The sequence below is a fragment of the Oryzias latipes genome (genome assembly GCF_053564925.1).
Source record: "Oryzias latipes strain Hd-rR chromosome 1 unlocalized genomic scaffold, Olatipes_Hd-rR_3.1 chr1_Y".
NCBI classification, from domain to species: domain Eukaryota; kingdom Metazoa; phylum Chordata; class Actinopteri; order Beloniformes; family Adrianichthyidae; genus Oryzias; species Oryzias latipes.
In genome coordinates, this window is record NW_027616335.1 from 10,407,700 (window position 1) to 10,427,552 (window position 19,853).

The 19,853-nt window shown below is 37.1% G+C and overlaps 1 protein-coding gene across 15 annotated transcripts in view; it reads right to left on the minus strand.

The window, feature by feature from the left end:
• The window catches only part of LOC101170401 (TBC1 (tre-2/USP6, BUB2, cdc16) domain family, member 1), a 45,913-nt gene that overhangs the window by 24,174 nt on the left and 1,886 nt on the right, over window positions 1–19,853 (minus strand). For 4 of the 15 annotated variants that reach the window (XM_078943653.1, XM_078943652.1, XM_023956500.2 and 1 more), the window contains exons 2-7: window positions 19,019–19,668; window positions 6,434–7,006; window positions 4,178–4,267; window positions 3,980–4,084; window positions 1,487–1,619; window positions 628–719 (exon numbers count right to left, since the gene is read on the minus strand). In XM_078943653.1, the coding sequence (XP_078799779.1) occupies window positions 628–719; window positions 1,487–1,619; window positions 3,980–4,084; window positions 4,178–4,267; window positions 6,434–7,006; window positions 19,019–19,639 (1,614 nt within the window). In that variant the 5' untranslated portion in view covers window positions 19,640–19,668. Of the gene's footprint in view, window positions 1–627; window positions 720–1,468; window positions 1,620–3,979; window positions 4,085–4,177; window positions 4,268–6,433; window positions 7,007–14,134; window positions 14,171–14,646; window positions 14,885–19,018; window positions 19,669–19,853 lie in introns of those variants that run through there. The other 11 variants (XM_023956508.2, XM_023956506.2, XM_023956488.2 and 8 more) reach the window with 6 other exon arrangements.

A 19,853-nucleotide genomic window follows, 5' to 3' on the forward strand; every position in this document is an offset into this window, starting at 1 on the left:
ACATAAATAGGTATCAAGGGGCTAGTATAAATGCAAATAATACTGATATTACTGCAAAAAAACAAAACTAGATTACTGTGTTGATCCTTAGCTTTGGGCAATTTATTGGCTGCTATAATTAATGATTTGCGTTTAAATCTCTACTTCCTTTTATCTATTGTTGTACAGGTTGAACTTTTGGAGAAAATGTTTTATGGGGAATTGTTTGTGTTTTAAGATAAATCTGGTTTTGGACACTGAAACCTAAAACTGAAAGTTTTGTTAGCTCAATCAGTCCTGTTGTAGTTTATCTGCAAAACCAGCAGATGTCAGTTCTGTTTAAAGAAAAAAAATCTTAATGCTCAAATGTATGTTGGAATAGTACAAGCAAAGAAAAATAAATGACTGAAGATAGAAATAAAAGTAATAATCAGGTCATGAACAGAGATGGGTCATGAAAAAGAAAGAAGATGGTTTGATTGTGAACTGTACATAAACACCTTGTGGTTCCATGTTGAGTCAGTTACGCACAACAAATTGCTGACTGACTGGTTTGTTTTCTTTTGGTAGTCACCAAAAAGATCCTTCCAGGAATTTGCCCCCTTGCTCTTAAAACAGATTACCATATTACAGAAACGAACACCGTACCATAGTGTTTTCAAAGATCTGAGCTTGCTCCTCATTGTCCAGAGAGGCCATGTGTCTCTGAAGCTCCAACTTTGTTTTAGACGGGTTTTGACCTTTGAAAATAAATAACATGATAAGCCAAATGTAGTCTTCTTTTGTCTCAGCCAATTTATTTAGTGGCAAAATACATCCTAAATACTCGCTAGTCATACACGTGCATGCAAACAGAAAGTCGACTCGGATCCCTATTATCACCCTCCTACCCCCCCCCCCCTCTCTAACATCCCTCTCTCTAGCGTCCCTCTCTCTTCTTCCCTTCTTTCCTTTTCCTTCCAGTCCAACACCAAAGATTTTCAAACATGGTCGAAATTAATAAAGTTTGGCCTCAATTACAAAAGGGGTTTATTCAGACATACCTTTGGTTTGTCTGAAGATTAATAACCCCTAATGTTAAGATAAAATATGTCCAACACAAGAGGCCCTCAGTTCTCATCTGCCTGCCCAGCTGTTGGACAGGACAAGTTTAAAAAAACAAAAAAACAAAAAGAAAAAGAAGTCTTAAGAGTTACATCTGTGGCAGACGGATTCTCACATCTCGTTACATTTTGTAACAGTAATGCTAAGAACATCCTCCAGAAATAGAACTGGCTCTTTTTGCAGGAAAATTGTTATTTTATTATAAATCTAGGTGATGGAAACATCATGCACTTAAAACTGCTGTATTAACATCATAATATTAAATAAAATATACATCAATCATAAATAAAATATATTCACTTCTTATACATAATAAAAAGAAAACTAACTGACATAAGGTTAATGAAAGGCTGTCAAAGACAGTCTTAAGCAATAGTGGTCATACCAATGGAGTCCGCACTACCTTCTATCCTCTCACACAGCCTGTGGAGTTGCTGCATGGGGCAGACGTCACATTGCTGGCTTTGGGTCTTTGCATTTTGCTGCAGGGCTGCAACGGAGAATGCTTGCTTCAAAGTCAGCATGATTTCATCCACCTTTGAAAATCAAATTAGAAAAAGATATTGTGTAAATGTGTACATGCAGGAATGTGTTTAATTGTGCTAGTACAGCAACAAAAAAATATAAATGTATTCTTTTCATTTAATACACGATGAGGGAAACCCTTTAGAAGGGCATAAAGGGAAAGTTTGAACACTCTCCGGGTGATCTTTAGAATGTTTTTTTCAATAGCCATATAGTGATTAGATTGTAATAAAAGCTGACAGTGGGGAGGAATAGTAAGACTTTTCCAGTCCCACTTGGTGCATTTGGCACACAAATTGAGGGGAACACAGATGAACAAAGTCTCAAATATACAGATTTCCCTTTTGTCCCACTGGAAAAAAAATGCAAATGAGAAGGTTGTTGAAGGTTTTCATACATTATCTTATTTATTGTACATATAAATTAAGACAATTGTTCTAACATGCTTTTGTAGTTTTTAACATTTAGATAACAAATGAAAGAGATTTTGTAAAGGAGGTATAACTTCATTAAGGGTTTCAATTATTCATTTGGATCTTGCTTTAAGCACCTTTCATAGGAATCAAATTGCAGCCTCTCCAGCAGTTTTCAACCTAAAAATTCTGTTTTGTTACATTCTCACACCGATTTATATCTTTTATCGTTGAGGTTTCTTCTGTCATGTTTTGTGTTTACTTTTTCAGCTCTTTGCTGAAGAAGTTTTATCAGTTTCATATTTGACTGCAGGTTGGGTAACAATACAGATAATTATAATGCAATAGGTTAGACTGCTATGTGCAGGAAACCGTGACAAGGCTCTACAAATACTACAAGCAGAAAACTATTTTCCCCCACATTTTACAGTGAAACAAAATGAGAAAAGAACGTTTCTTGAAGATCAGATGCTCTGGTGGTTTATTTTATGGTCTGTTTGTCTTTTAATGTTTTGAAAATACCAGAGCTAATACAAACGCAATTGTAAAAGGAAATGCGACAGAGAGAGCTGTCTAGCTACGCTTTACGCAAGAATGTTGTCATGTTTACTTTTTGTGCTGACATCTTTCTTTATCCCTGACAGCTTAGCCTGGCTAAACAGCATAATTTCTAAACATAAACATCTCAATAAAATGTCTTCAGAGAGAAAAAAAAAACCTCTAGGAAGTGTTACTTTTATTTTTATTCTAAGAGAAAAATCCTAAGGCATACAAAAACCTTTTTGCTTTAGATTAACTATAAAGATGTGTTTACGGGCAACTTCTGTCAAACCACAAGCTTCATTGACATTATCAAGCTCCATGGAAAGGTTCCTACAAAAAGTTGTTAGTCTGCAATTTTACGAAGAAACCTGAAAGTTTTAGCTTTCAAAACACACAAAAGTCATCGGTGCAAATCAGGCTAAACACGCCCAGAGAAAGAATGAAGCCTCACTGAAACCTGCAACGGAAAAAGATAAGAAGTAAACGCTGCTGTTTATTCATCAGGGCTGACAGGACTTGGTAAGATATGATCACAAGTTTTAGAACAGAATTTCTATGAGAAACATTCTGTTCTTGTTATGAAGGTTTGGGCAACAGTTTACCAAAAATTAATAATAATAAAGGTGAGGCATTTCACCTAAACATTTGGATACTGGACACAAGCGTTTGTTTGTTACCATGTTGCATTTTAATAGTTTTATCTTAAGGCTGTTGTAGTTTTTTTTTCTTTTTTCCTGTTTAGTTATTTTTAAAATAGCAGCACCAAACACAGCTTTAGATGTTTTATCTATGCTTCTGCACTGGTCAAAAATAAGAAATGAGTCAGGTTTTGATTAAAAATTTGTTATTATTTAAAGACTTAAAATTGCAACTTTTACAGCACATCTCAGATGGTCTGGAGTTCTTTATTTACAGCAATAATTGCTGTGATCCTTTCTGAATTGAAAATCAAAATCAGCACAAAAAAACTGCATTTAAGTAGCTTTGAGTTGAAGCTGCATAAAGCATCCTTAAAAAAATATGTTTTTTTTTTAAATATTAACTGACTTACTGCTAAGAATGGATCTATAAAAATGGGCTTAATCCTTTGTGTCTTACCTTACATTTTTGTTACAATGCAGTAAATAAAATATGCATAATGGAAAAAAAAGAAGAGTGAATTAAGTTTTCATTTTTATTGATTGTGATATGATGAATTTTCTTACTTTTTATTAATGAATATATATATATATATAGTTGTGATTGGATTGGGTAAGAAGAATTTTGAAACTCTTACTCATCCAAAATCAATTTTATTTATTGCCACAAAGAAATATGTGAAGCCACATTACTATTCAATCGTTTTTGCTCAAAGACTGTTTATGCTTTCAAATACAGAAGATAAAGATGAATGTATAGTTGGTATAACCTCTTACCAGTGATTCATCAGTGCACTGGAACACATAGCACACAAAGTGGCCGTTTCCACCTTCTACCGTTTCCCTGCAAATGAAACCGAAGTGATCAACATGACGAATCCCCTGAAAGATGGAAAACACAGTCAGTTTTTTTTAAACAATAAATAAAATACAAATGCAATGGTACATTTCTCTAATGCAAAGTTGCTTCTCTACCTGTGAGCAGAAGGAAATTTCTCGGAAACTCTTCTCTATGGCGACTTTCTTAGTATCTGGACTGACCAAGTAGATCTGGGACCTGCCCACCTAAAGCACCAAGCAACAGCAGAAATTATAATATTGACCGAATTTGAGAAAAAAAGATTGATTTTAAAAAATGAAGTCGCTTCAGTTTTTGTTGCATTAAACATTTGTGATAGGATGCATTTTATTACATTACTAAACAAAAGTTTCCTTTGAGAAAACAGGCTTTTTCAAAGGCTACATCAGAAAAAAAAAAAAAAAAAAAAAAAACCAGTAATGTCACATGGATGAAGTCACTTGGCAGAGAGAACCACGGGTGTCAAGAAAAAACCTCAGTCTGCTGAGTAAGTAATTAATAGATCCTTGTGGTTCCTGTAAAAAGGATCCTCATTTCCAGTCTGGAACACAAACAGGAAAATAGCTGTTGGAAAATGCCAGTGGAAGCGAGTAAAGGTTAACCAGAGCGCTTTGGTGACGCTCAGTTTGGGCAGCAGTCAGCAAATGGTGAGCTGCTATCAGTTTGATTCATTTGCTGAGGAAACGTTTACTGTAACAGCACAGTTTGTGAAAACAGCACTTTGGAACTCCAGAGAAGTGCAATGAAAAGCCTTGAAATTTGAGTCATTTATTTTGACAGGGGACAAGTCTGTTAAGACAAAAGGTGATTGATGTAAGAGATCATTTTTCATTAAAGAAATATACGTTAAAAAAAAAAATCATCCGATTTTTCTATTTTGCCCGTCTCCCTCAATGAAAGAAAAACTAACATTTTTTTTTAAAGAAAAATGCTTTAAATAAAACATATCAGATCTGATAGACCAACATAATATATCCTGAAATAAACACTTTGATATTTCAATTATTTGAAGTTGTTCTCACTTAAATTTGAGAGATAAAGTTGTTGCTCTTTAAAAATAAACAAAATGAGCTATTCATTAATGTGCAGGTGGTGAACCAAGCATGCCAGCCGGCTTCACTCAAAAAGGATTAATGGCTTTTTTGTGCAACTGCTTGTCTTTTATAAAGTCAATGGGTCACAAATACTTCTGTGCTTTTCATTTAACCAAGAATAAAATAACTCCTTAAAGGCATATTTACTTTGAACCGATTATCTGTTCAATCTATGGGAAGAAATTTGTCTTAAGGCATGAGTTGCAACGCCTCAAATTGTTGCCGATGTCCTGTTGACTTTAAAACAGTTAAAGCCTATTCTTCTATAAAGGCTTTATTTTAAAACAAAAAATTGCATGAATAGACGTAGCCAGAAAGTTTGTTTCATTGATGACAAATCAGGAGGGAAAAAAAATGTAAAAAAAGTTTTACCTAGTTTGTTGCACCTACGATCCAAATGATGTCACCTGGCTGCCCCAGACCAGCGGTGCTTTATGTCACGGTTTTTTCCCGCGTGAGCTTCACATTACCTGAAAATTGTACTTCTAGACTATCATCACCCTGTCTTTTCCTCAAAAAATACTCTGCTGCAACCGTTGTTCTGCTTATTTTTATTTTGTAGGCTTCTTTACCTGAGGAACTAAACTACTTCCTCACTATTTAAATAGTTTCCGTTACAGGAACTAAATAATCATGCTGAGCTTCTGCAGCCTACTCATTTAATGTGGAAGTGGACTATCTGTTTCGTTATCAGGTTTTCAACATTGACTCTTCTCTATCATGAAAACCCATCGATCCATCTTCAGAACCCACTGAATCCCTTCTGGGGTCATGGGGTTACTCAGATGGGGTACACCCTGAACAGCTCGCCAGTCTGTTGAAGGGCCACACACATATAACAAACACCGAGGGGGAATTCAGAGATACCAGTTAACCTGTGAAGCATGTTTTAGGACTGTGGGAGAAAACCCACGCATTTGTTCTAGGGCCGGGCCTTCTCACTGTGAGGCGACCACAATGCCACCATGCAGCCTGATGAAAACATGGCTGGTATTATCTCAGACAGTATAAATTGCACCAGCCCACTGACAGTATTTAACTCAATTTTCACAAAGCAGTTTTATTACAGCATTATCTGCATTATCTGTATCATAGACGACATTTTTTATTTTAGGATTATTTTCTGCCATTTATTTTGAAAATTCAGTTTTATATTATCGATATAATGAGGTAAATCATTTAAAATAATGTAAACATCAAGTTATCTGGTTAATGTTACGCATGTGTCTGTAAATGTCTGTTCAGTAAGGATATTTTCAATGAAAATAATAACAGTACCGTGAACAGCATGGTCCGGTTCTCCTGTAGGTTGCTGGGCTGGACCTTGGTGGAGAGAGTATGCGGATCTGTAGTGTTGGCATTAGAAATCTCTGGGGAAAGACCATTCTCATCCAGACCATGCAGGCTGGGAAAGCTGGGCTCCTTCTTGAACAACGGACGTGTCCCAGTGTTGAAGCTCCCCTCCGCACCATTACCCACAGCGCCACCTCCCAGTCCATTTGATTGGAAGCTCAGGGCCCGCTTCAGCCCATCCACCAGCCCACCACTGTTTCCTTTATCCGTTTTGCCCAAGCTATGCAGCTGACTGAACTTCTCGATGCACTCATCTATGAGGGCAGGTGGGGCCTTTTTGTGAGCGACGCTCACTCGGCCACAAAAGAGTACCTCAAACTTTTTGGCAAAGTTTGCTGGAGACACTGCCGAAACAGTGGCAGAGGAGCTTGATGTAGTGGAAAGAGAGGAGTCGCTGGCTCCAGAAATACCTGAGGCCTGGCTGGGAAAAGGGGTGATGTCATTGTTGCGTGCTGAGCTTTTGCTAGCTTGCCTCAAAGTACCGATGATCTCTGGGACCTGGAGAGACAGCAAGAAAAGTTCATAGGGACTAAATGACTCAATTTATAACTTGAACACATTCATTTGTTAAACTGTTGTGATTGCTGTAATGTTTAAAGAAATGTAATGACAAATGTATAACTATAACAAATATAAATATATAAAGTTTATTTAAAAAGCCACTACAATAAAAATTGTGTTTTTAGTGTTTTTACATGATCACTTACATGTATTTTTTATTTTTACATTACACGATCAAAAAATGCTTTCATGAGCAATTTTGGGTTTTTTAATCGCTGTGAATAAGTAGTGGAGGAAAAAATGCTAATTGAAAAAAAAAAATGTATGTTATTTAGAAGATATGCAGGGCGGGCCACAGGTTCCCTGCTCCGCTCTGCTCAGCAACAGGGAGGGGAAGGGGGGGTGGGGTTGCTCTGTGCTAACGGGACACAACTCTGAGGCAGGTTTCTAATAAACTACTGCCACTCTACAGAAACCATATCATTTTGATTTTGGCTAAAAACGGCATAATCGTAATTAAAAGTGGATTGGGAATGCTTTTAAAATTGCTCAAAAGATTAATGGAGTAGGACTTTAATACCTCTAACCAGGAAAACAACGTAAATAAAGCAGAATTCTATTAAATGCGCCAATTGTATCCTTTTTTACAAATGCAGAATAATTTGATACCCATCAAAAATACATTCCTTTTACATTTTTGTTACAATATCCACTTGTTCACTTTAAAAAAAAATAATGATTTGTTTTCATTTCTATACATTCAACGACTTCAAAATCATCCAGACTGTGAAAATCTTTTAGTTCTTGTTATTGAGTTGTTAAAACAACTCCCTTTTTTTTTTAGTTTATCCTGTTTACAAAAACTATCTATATTTCAATGCATGTGGTGAGTAAGACTCTTTACAGTCATTCTTTCTGCACTGTTACTGTGAAAAAGTATGTTTGCTTCTTTTTTGTATAGGAACATTAATTAAGGAAATAAAGAGTTCCTAAAACAAACAAGTTCCTCATTGAAAATGTTTTGTGCTTTTTTTTTTTACAATATATGAATTCTCACAATTTTTTATTCTCACAAGTACTTTGTCCCAAGTAAAATGTGTTTTATAAACTTGTGAGAAAATAATTTGTTTACACTCTCACTCTAGCAGAAGTAATGGTCTAGATGTCTGCTGGCAAACAAAAACCAAAATGCATAAAAACATACACTTTCCAGGACCCTTTTAGAAGAAACCCTGACATAAACTATCAAGCATTTCTGTGGAACAAAGCAGACCTTGTGACATCATTTATGCTGAAAAGAAGCAGAATGACGACTTTTCATGTGAAAGAGGTCTTTGTACTCATACTCGACCCCCCCCCCTTTTTTTTAACTCATCCTTTCTTGTACCTTAAGTCACCCTCCACCAGCATTTACTTTGGGTTTATAGAAAACTCTTATATTCAGTACAAAGACATGATTAAACATGGGTGTTTTAACACTTGTAAACAATCTTAATGCCTCCCTTTCTTGAGTCTGACAAACTCACTGTCAGACTCAACTTCTGTGTTGGATTGAAAAATTCAGGTAAGCGAGCAATAACTTCCTGATGTCTCTCAGTAACTGCAGTTTGGATCATTGATACTTTATTCAAATTACAGTTTAAAATCAGACTGAATAAACCTACTGTGTTTTGTGCACTGACTGAAGAAAGAAAAACAAATGAATCTAGGTCACATAACAGAGACTCAGGAAGTATTTCTTCTAGACTGCCTCTAAGGAATGACGTCTGCAGTTCTCCCCTCTAAACAACACAGATGAGAATACATTTAATTAGACTTTACATACATTGTGAGTTTGGCAAAGATTTAGATAAATGACATGTTACTCATCCCCATCAAGAAAAATACAGTAAGTAGTATAACTGAAAGACCTGACTCCGATCTTCTTTTGAGCTATTCTAAAAGCGTTCCCAGTGGTCTTTAAATTATGATTATGCTGTTTTTAGAAAAATTCAAAAAGCCCTTGTCGTTTTCTAGGACACTTTCTGCAGAGCAGCAGGGGTTCATTAGTAATTCATGTCTGAGTTGCGGGCTGGTGCAGAGCAACCCCTGCCCCCCTTCCCTTCCCCATTGCTGAGAGCTTAGAGCAGGAGGCTTTTGGCCCGCCCAGCGTATTTTCTACATCACAAATAAACTCTTTGTCAAACTGCATTTCTTTGTGTCTGCTCCTGATTTCCAACGAGAATAAAGAAATACTCAGAAATGCAGTTTTCAGCTTAATTTTCTTTATATACACCTCCAATTATCTGAAAAATGCCACAAGAACATGATAAAAACACCAAAACTATGATATTCATCTCAGTGGGTCTTTAAAGTTACACCACAAACCACAACCATCAGATCTTTTGATCTCATCCCTTCCTATATGTTTCAATGAACACAATGGACTCAAATATCTTCTTTTCCTCAAAAACATACATATATTTGTATAAATAAATAAAGAAAAAATAGGATCTGAGAGCTTTGCATTCTTCTCCTATGGTTTCCGTGAAACTTTGCTTCAGCTTTAGCAACAAACAGAGGAAGTTCAATGAGCCCAGCAGAAGTAGCGGTTGAGTAACATCTGAGATGTCTTTAGGTGAGATGCCTGAGCAGGAGCCATTTGTTTCCTGCCGGGTCTTGCCTCAAAATGAGGTGAGCTCAGCCTAGACTCTGCCTGACGCATAGACTGCATTATTTCCAGACACCAACTTTCCTGGAAATGGATGTCAGAAGAACAATCAATATTCTGTCCTTTTTTAATCTTAAGGATATGAACGCCTAAACCTATGCTATAAATAACATAATTATATCCTTTTAATTACAAAGAAATGCTGCACTTTTGATTAACATCTCTGTTGACGGTAAATATGTGGATGCAAAGATTTGTGGCCTGTGGCTGATATCCTGAGCTGAAGTCCCACATCAGACCAACAGCAAAACCTGTTGCTAAACAAATTTAAATAAAGCTATAATGCACCATGTTCTACTCGGATGTGCTGAACAACTGAAGAATAAACCTGTACAGTAATTATACATCATTGAGAAATGACAGCATATAGGATGACTAGAAAACTTGATTTCTTTGAAATGCATTTGTTACCGTCTTAACACATACCCTCAGAGACAGCCTTATTCTGAAATTCAAACTTTGCTCAACAGCTGCTAGACACAACAGCACAACCCAGGCGCCAGCTTTCTCACTTTGTCACAAGTGTATACTTGGTTTTAATCACACTGACATGAGTGGAATCTGCCATCTTTCCAATAACAACAGACACTTGTATTTGAAACCCCCCACCTGTCGCAGTTTAATTGTCTAACTCCCTTTCTGGGCTCGGGACTGAATACTGACTTAGAGAAGATTTTATTTCTATTTCCCCCCAGAAATCTTGGCATTTTCAAGACCAGAGACGACAAAAACTTTTCTCTGTTCATTAATGTCTCATTAAACGAAAATTCCCAAATTCACTTCCTTTTCCCCCCCAACAGAAATAAAGTGAAGTAATGTCAGTAAATGACCTCAATTCTATTTTGAACAGCGTACTCCATATCCTGCACTGAACTCAAGCTGATCACATGAAGGTTGACACCTCTGTCACCCATAGAGGAGGCCTCGAAGCATATACCTCATCCTCACCATAACAGAACTGAGGATTACCACGGTGATGTCGGCCTTTAAAGGAAGGAAGTTAAACAAGAAAAAGGAGAAGTAGCCATCTGACACTCCACACATTGTTTGACAAAACTAAACATTTCCTTGCTACTAGTCAGTAAACTTTATTAAAAATATAACATGAATGTTTGTTTTTCTAGTGACAATGACTTAACAGAACGATTTTATGTTTGTCAAAGACAGACTTGTCATAGAGTAACCATTGATGCACACATATTAACAGACATTTTAGGGTTGAAAATGAGGTTTTCATCATCCCATTCATCCACTTTTTAAAGCCGCTATACCCCATTTGGGGGTCACGGGGTTGCTGGAGCCTCTCCCGGCTACTGTTGGGTGAAGGCGGGGTACTACCCGGACAGGTCGCCAGTCTGTCGCAGGGCAAATGATTACTCCAACACACACTCACACATGCACACCCAGGGACACTTGGTTGAGTGACCAATCAACCTTTAAAGTGTTTTTGGACTATGGGAGAAAACCCATGTATGCAAATGGAAAACATGCAAACTCCAGTCCACACAGATAGATCCCAGCTGGGATTTGAACCAGGGCCATCTTAACGTGAGCAGAGAGTGCTGCTGCCTCACCATGCAGCCCGAATTAGTAAATAGACTAGACAAGATCCCATGAGGGAATCATTTTGTGTGTTTTTTACTTTGTATTTTATTTAAATAAGCATTATAGTTTAAAAATACAACAATATTCTTTACTTAAACCTTGATAAAAGTTTTCAAAATGCTGAAATCCAGCTTCTCTGTAGATTTTCTCTCAACAGACAGAAAGCAGTAAATGTCTGAAAGAGGAGTTTCAGTGCCAATTTGGGCTCAGAGGCTCTTCGGGTTCTCTTCCACATTCTATCACTGTAGTTCATTAGTCCATTACTATCCATTAAAAAAATCTTAAAATATATAAAATACCGGTACCAGTATTAGACTTGCTTACATCTGATACTATGCATGCACTCCATCTTCCAACCCTTCAGTACTCTGAACCTTTTTATTCCATCTGGCTGAAGGACTAGAGAAGTAAATAAGGACAATTTGCAGAGTTTCCTAAACAGCTTGGGTCACATTCAAAACCTACATTAAAGGAGTTGACTGTATTCTGCAGTTCAGCAACTTTTTAGACTAGAAAAAATAAAACAATAAATCTAAATCACATGTAAAAATTTCTCTTATTTTCTCTCCTAAATGTGCAATTTAAAGAAATCTATTGTCTTTGCATTTGTGTGGGTCTTTAGAAGCAAGGATGCAGGATTCTTAAATTAGGACGCTTTATTTCTCATAAACTGGCTGTTTAGATGATCCACCTACATGGAAATCCTAAATGTCAATGGATTTTAAAGATGAACACATAAAGGCTGATGTTATTCGCACGTTTTTAAGTGCGAACAAGCACAAAAACTGACTGAAATTTCTCTTGGCCAGACGTGGAGTCAGCATTGCACGCACATAATTTAAGTGTGTCCAAGGCAAAATTTTGTTTTGTCGCACATATTTTAAAGGGTAATTGCATGAATAGGACTGGTTACCAAGTGGCACAGCAAATATTTTAAGCGCAGCTATATCAAGCCACGTAGCCCTGATGTTTTAAGTAATTTCAGTATTATCAGCATTCAAAATAAGTGTGGCCAGGTGAAACATTCAGCCGCATGTGCGAATAGTCACTTTAATACATAAAACTGAAGCAAAAAGATAAATGGAGGCACAAACCTAAGAGGGTATATGGAATGGAAAATACATTAAAAACAAAGAACAATTTTGGGTTAAAACATATATAGTTGTAGAGAGATTTTGAAGTCATCGTATGACTGCGGCAATGCTGAAATAAAGTGTTTTATTGAAGTAAAAGCACAAAAAAGAAAGAAAACTTCACACAGAGCCTTTTCTGGCAGTGCTTTAGTCATGCTTTTGTTCTGGAAATTTCCAAACTGCAATTTTGCGTATTTACCTGGCAGGTAAAGTGGCTGCTTTTATGCATCTTACACAACATAAGAGACACCTAAAGGATACAGAAAACCTCCAATTTCAAACCCTAAACTAATACCAAAGATAATAAAATATGCTCCGTCTGATTTTAAAGCCAAAACTTTAAAAAAATATAGCAGATGACAAAATATGCAAGTTCCTAAAAACTTGACCGAAAATGTAAAAGCAAGCTTACAAAATCCCCCCTTGATCATGTGCCTGAGTGTTGTGAAGCATAGCCAAGTTCAAAGTTCAGTGTACATTAAACTGAAGAGAATAGTTAAATTGCCAAACTCATCAAAAAGGGAAGACAATCCAGCAGTGGGGAATAACCATAAACCAGAAAAAAAAAAAATCAAAAATGCCATAAAGGTCTAAAAAAACTGACATTACTAAACTGCAGTGAAGCCATGGTAAATCCTGCATTTAGAAAAGCCACTGTGTGGAGTACACCTAATTTCACATAAAAGAAAACAGCTGAAGTAACAGGAATGCCAGGTATAAAAAGATGGGGAAATTTCCCCCAGTCATCTTACTTGAGTTTGCAGAGCCAACAGTGTCACATGAGGGGGCATAAAAACACAGGAAGGAAGGCATGCAAAATCAAAGATTTACAAAATAAATGCTTTGCCAAAAGAGAAAACAAGACTTGTTCGATGTCTTTTTTTTTTTAAATGAAAAATGCTCTTGGTTTAAAGATCAGCCCCAAAATGTTATATCCGGAAGGTTTCAGTTACCTACTTGAAATGATTCCATAATAATTGAAGTATTGGTAAATGACTGCAAATACATGTGTATATTTTCCTCTGTCATGCTATTTATAATCTATTCATATGCTCAGAAAAACATACACATTCACACACAAACCAATGTCGAAAATAACAGACCTAAAAAAGGAAACAGCATAGGTCTAAGATCAAGACCATTGAAGCACCTAAAAAAGACAGGCTGATGGAGTAAAAAACTGACTCAGACCATTTAACAAACAGTGCAAAACACTTGGCCTCCTTTTTCCAGGAGTAAACCTCTGGCAAAAGCTCCTGGAATGAAACAACTATGACTCACCTGCATGCTGCAACACATACACCTTATATGGTTTGTGTTCACAGAACTACAACACTAAAAGACTTATTAGGGCCTTGTTTTTGTTACATTTAGACTGCACTTCTTCAGAAAACAAGCCTTAAAAATAATAAAAGCAAAGAAAACCCATGAAATTACTCTATAGACATTAAAATTAACCTTATTTCGTACAATAAAATAAACACACAATACCACATAATGTAATATAGACAAATTAATTATTGCTTATCAACAGATTTTGAAAAGGGGAGGGGCATAATGACTGTAATCACACAGAAAGGTTACTAATAATGAACTAAAAGTCTGCTTTGGACTAACTTGTAACTATATAACTCAAGCTATGTGTAATTCCACCCATCATTGCCTGTGTTTACTCACTGTGGTGGTCAGCATATGCATCGATTACCAAGGTTCCTTGGAGAAAAAAAAATCAACAAGAGTTTTAGTGTGACTAAACCATTCGGAACCGATATAAACCCGTAGCAGTACTAGTCCAAACTAGTCCAAAAAATGTCTGGGGAAGTTTAGTTAATCCAGAACAGCATCAGAACGAACAGGCGGCAGGACACAACCCTACTGTCTCAATGGAGCAAACAAACATATCCGGCCCAAAAGCAAACCCTTAGTAACGTCAATTAAACCACTTTCAAAAAATGGAAGTCCATTATGGACCATAAAAAAACTGGTAGCAAAAAATTATCACAAAAAAGCTCCACCAATAAATTTATAGCTAATGTCTCGATTGTGCTAAACCTCCACAGCGCAGTTAAAACAGGCAAATTAGGCTCCGCTATTCTATTCTACATCTAACTGCCTCAATAAACGTTAGCTAGTACTGTACACGACTTAGCATGGCACGCGCGCACCAAACAGCGTATAACTTCACTTACATCTTTCTGTTCTTGTTTGTTGTTAAACAAGGCGAATCGCTGGAATCGCGCTTTCATCCCATCCGCCATAAACTCTACAAAGCTGAGATCTGAGCAGCTAGGAGATCGTAACTTCGTCGCCGCGAAGTATACTTGGATGTCATTTCTTTGGGAAAGTTAATTCTGCTCCCCTTCAACTGAGGAAGAGTGTGACTGTGCGGCTTGACGGTACAATTCCCCGAAAAATCCGCTCGTGAATATCAAAATAAAAGCTTAAGACTCTATTTTGGGATATTTTACGACACAAAGGTTCCACCTTGGTTTATTATTTTGAAGGTGTGCGCATAAACTTCCGGTTTTTGGCAACAAATGATGGAAGATTGACTGAAAACGGCAACCAAATACGTCAAGGGAATGGGACGAACCCAACTCCTGTTTGAGAACTCAAACTTTAGGCGGTAGCTGTTTGGACGTTTCCGTTACACGATAGAGACCAGAACCGTTTTTGAGCTTCACGAATTTTGTCTACCCTTTCTGTGTTCCGGTATCAACAGAGTAGGCCCAATCAAGCAGGAATAAACACCTTTAGGCCACATGAAAAACATCTCTAAACATTTTATAAGTCGTTCTTTCACCATCTTAGAAGAATATTATTTACAGCAGCATTTCATATATTATTAGCTAAATTTACTGCATATCTTCCAAAAAAATAAATAAAACTCTTGTAAGCAATGTTTACATCTGTTTATCAATAACCATCATGAAAACTTAAACTGAAAAAGGATGAACAGACATTTATTTTGAAAAGACTTTATGAAAACTGAATTATATTAAATTGGAAGGTTAATTAAAACCTTAGATACTGTATCTGCAAATGAAAAACTGTAAATTTAAAAACCTTTTTCTGTAAAGCCGTATCTTAAATTGCAAAATATGTACGCCTGTTTGTTTATGTATTTATGAACCTGTGAATTTTAAATATAGAAATAAATTTTAGAAAAAATAATTCCAAGTTGGCATCTGAATCATTTAACTAATTATTAGAACAAACACAAATGTCTTAAGATTTTCAATTGTAGGCTTGTCTGTAGCGACACCTATTGGTGACTTTGTTTACAGCAGTCATTTTCTCCATAGAAACCTATTGATTCCCTGCCATTAGAAATTGACCCGACTGCTTCTTATAAATGCATTTTGTGATAAACAAAGAATGTGAGCTTTGGAACTGCCTTTCTTCACAAACTCCTAAACAAACATTGGGGAAAGACAAACAAACATGCACATACACACCCACCCACACACACACACACACACACACACACACACACAAAACAACTCTTTAAGGCAAAGAGAACTGGGTGAAGAAAATAAAACAAAAGAAAATAAACGACTCACTATTTATACAATTAAAACAAGTAGAAGGATATATTTCCATAGAAAAAAAACAAATATGAAAAAAATTAGCATGGAGAACATAATCTAAATAGTAAAGCTATAATAATGATTCCTCAGCAATAGGCAAACTCCCAGCTGCTGAACATCCTTTTTACATTTTATTATAATTAAAGTTTCCAAGTCATTTGGAGGCTAAATGCATATCATGAAATGTCCATTTGCTTTTTTTTTTTGCAAATCAGCTTAAGAATAAATTTAAGAGAATAAAAATAAAAGATGACACTAGAATCTTGGTTGACCAAAAAAACACCTTTGGAGACTTTGGAATGGTGGTGAACTGCTTTACAAGGCAGCTTTTTAACCACATATTGGTTTATGTCAAACTGAGGAGAAGAAAACATTTTTCTATCACCTTGCTGTAAATCAAACTTTTTTGATTTCAAAACACTTGCCTTGAGTTAAGTCTTTTAGGTTAATGAAGGTAAAACAAATCTTTCAACAAAAAAGATTTGACACCAAACTGAGGACAATTTAAAAGGAAACAGAAAAAAATATCAATATCCATTTATAAATTAGAATTGTTGTGATGCAGATTTTTATTTAATTACTTGTAAGCTTGGCAAAAAAAGATAGCATCATCACCTCCTACAGCAAGAAGTAGCACAAATAACTTGGAAGATTCCAGGACTGTTTCCAAATCATGTGATCTAAAGAGAGAGTTCTCTCAAACACAAATGAGCTAATATATTTGCCAGATAGAGTAATTTGCACAATCTAGCCATCTAACTATTTTTCCATAAGTGGTTGATTTTTAAAAATATGTCTATGCCCGATACTAGAAAGCTCATTGATATCACAGACATGTGATTTGCAGACTTTTATTATGAAGACATTATTGAACCCTGTAATGTTAAAACTCTACATTAACAGCTGCACATCTATTATTATCCCTTCCAAACTTTTTTCCTACCATTTTACTCACTTTTGTTGTCATCAGGACATTTATTTTTTCTAAATTTTACTTTTTCCTCAATGTCTCATTAGTATTTTTATTTTCTCTTGTAATTATGCAATTTCAGATCACGGAATGCAATTGAGGGCTGCACGGTGGCGCAGTGGTTAGCACTCTTGCCTCACAAGTCTGTTACAAGTCTGGCTCAAGTCCTGCCTGGGGGACCTGAAACAGAACACCTTTCTGTGTGGAGTTTGCATGTTCTCGCCGTGCATGCGTGGGGTTTCTCCGGGGACTCCGGCTTCCTCCCACCGTCCAAAAACATGCTTCATAGGTTAAACGGTCACTCTAAATTGTCCCTAGGTGTGAATGCGAGTGAGTGTGCGTGTGACTGTGACCCTGCAACAGACTGGCGACCTGTCCAGGGTGTCCCCTGCCTTCGCCTGCAAGAGGGCAGAATAGGCTCCAGCAGCCTTGTGACCCCGAAAGGGAAAAAACGGATTAGAAAATTAATGAATGAAAATCAATTGATTGGGTGACACCAACACTACCTTTAATTCAGAATATTCAAAGTACCTTGATTCTACCAAAACAATCCATTGATAATTAGCATTTTCATATTAGTGTGCATGCGTGTGTTTAAGCCCAGTGTGCAAAAACAACAGGCAACTATTTTGAAGACTGAAAATGCGGCAAAAACTGGAGCAATCACACTCACACAAACTCCACAACACAGGAAGTGGCTTCCATGCCAACAAGCTTCAACTTCCTGCCAAAATATTATTAACAGATTTTTTTTCTTTTACAGCCAAAGCAAGAGAAATGCATCGAGTCACAAGGAAGCTCTGTGTTCTTGCAGAAGAACAGCCTCTCCTTGTGTTATCCATTCTGCCTAAGGATGTCAGTCATGTTTACAGAACACTGCAGGGCGTGTGCACGCTGCTGGTGTATTTAGTGTGTCTTACTGGATAAGCATGCAGGTATTTGCCCTTCAAGTGTGAATGCTTTCTACAAGAAGCAGGAGAGGCACATCAATGTCAAAAGGACATTTTGTCATGTGGCTTCATTTTATGTCACATCTAATATCCTTCATTGTCTCTGGTATGTTGGGATAATATCAGATATCTTTAGCCGGATTCGGACACCAGCTGCCCCTCTGCTCTTCACTCAAAGCCTCGTGGAAGTTCTTGCCATTTGGAACAAAGGTAAAAGCAGTAAAGGTCAGCAGTGTGTTTGTCAGCAGAGTGTGTAAATATAAACCCTGCCAAAGGATAGGTGCTTTCATTGTGCTGGTGAATGGAAGTAGAGCACAATCTAGCATCAAAGCCAGATTGGGTTTCCCTCAGCGGGATGCCACGAATGCTGGCATGGTCACACTAAATACTCAGCCAGCTTTTTGTCATACGTATAAATTTAAACATGTTCCCCGGCTGACCCCTGCCCTGTATTTCATTCCATCCATCACCTGATATAAAGTGTCTCTATTAAACTGCAGCTGACTTAAAGGTTGAGCTTCTGTTGGTTAGAAAACCTGGAATTAAGTCTTGCTAGTGGAAAGGACAAAAAATGTTAGTATAATCTAGTTTAAAAAACAATTTAACTATGTGAGATTAATGCATTTATGAATGTTCCTTAGTATAAAAAACAAAAACAAAGGTAGATTTGAAACTGATCAAACATACCTTAATTAACATTAACTGGGTATTTAGAGGAGTAAAAAGGAGGTATTTAACTGTGAGCATGATGATCGCAGTGTATAAACATAGTGGTGGAAGCATCATGATCTGGGACCGTTATTCAAACAGTCATGGAAAAAAAGTCAATTTCAGTATTTTTACAGAAGCTACAAATTTTAACAGTTTGTTAACTATAGACCAGAAACCTCTTAGATGATTCATTATGGTTGCCAGAAATGGTTATGGTTAAAAATAAATTTTCCTTAAAGAAATAATTGAGATTCATGCATTACAATGGTTTTGTTTTCTAACAGATATGCAATCATCCCTTAAAGTTTAGGGTGGTTGTTTATGCTGCCATATAACCTACCTTGGTGGTTTCCTGGCACCTGAAGACATAGCAGGCACAGCTTTGCCTGCCTGGAGTGTCCCTCACTAAGCAGGCAAAGCTACTGGGCTCCTGGCTGTTGTGCATCAGGTTGGTCACTTGGTGAGGTCGGCATTCAAACAGCACGGTATGTGTCAGAGGGTCCCAGAAATGTTGTTGTCCCTGAGCAGACACACACCGAACCCAGGACAGCGACACACTGAGCCAAACTGCTTTATTGTACGTCGCAGGATTCAAGTAACCGCCTCCACTCCTGCGATCAGGTGATCCAGCACCTGGATCCCTTGCTGCGGACCTGCAGATTTCCGCCACCACCCAGGGCAGCATGGTCATGGTGGTCAGATGGTGGACTGGCTGGGAACCAATAAGAGTCAGTTTGTAGTTTATCTCCTGGCCCCTGTCGTCATTGACCTGTGGCTTCCAGGATGCACTCCTCTCCCTGGGAGACACCAACCTCTGGTCTTTTGGAGAGGCAGAGCTCAGGTGGGAGAAGGACGGGCAGGAGCGGTGGTTTGACGTTAGACCAATACCGAGTGTGTCAGAGCTCTGCAGCCTCTGCTGTTCGCCTCTCCTTGGTTTGGTCTCAAAATAAAGCCCCTCCATGACTTCTTAGAGCAGTTCCTCCCCCATACCTGCAACACATCCATGAAAAGGTACACTATAAAAAACAACATTACCCCAAAAACATTGATGTAAACATTTTAACTAATTTATTTAAGCAAAAGATACTTTTGATTTTTTTTTTACTTTAAGTTTTCTATTAGATGTACACAATATTGTCCCATAAATTTTGCCCAATCCTCAAACAAATGCAACA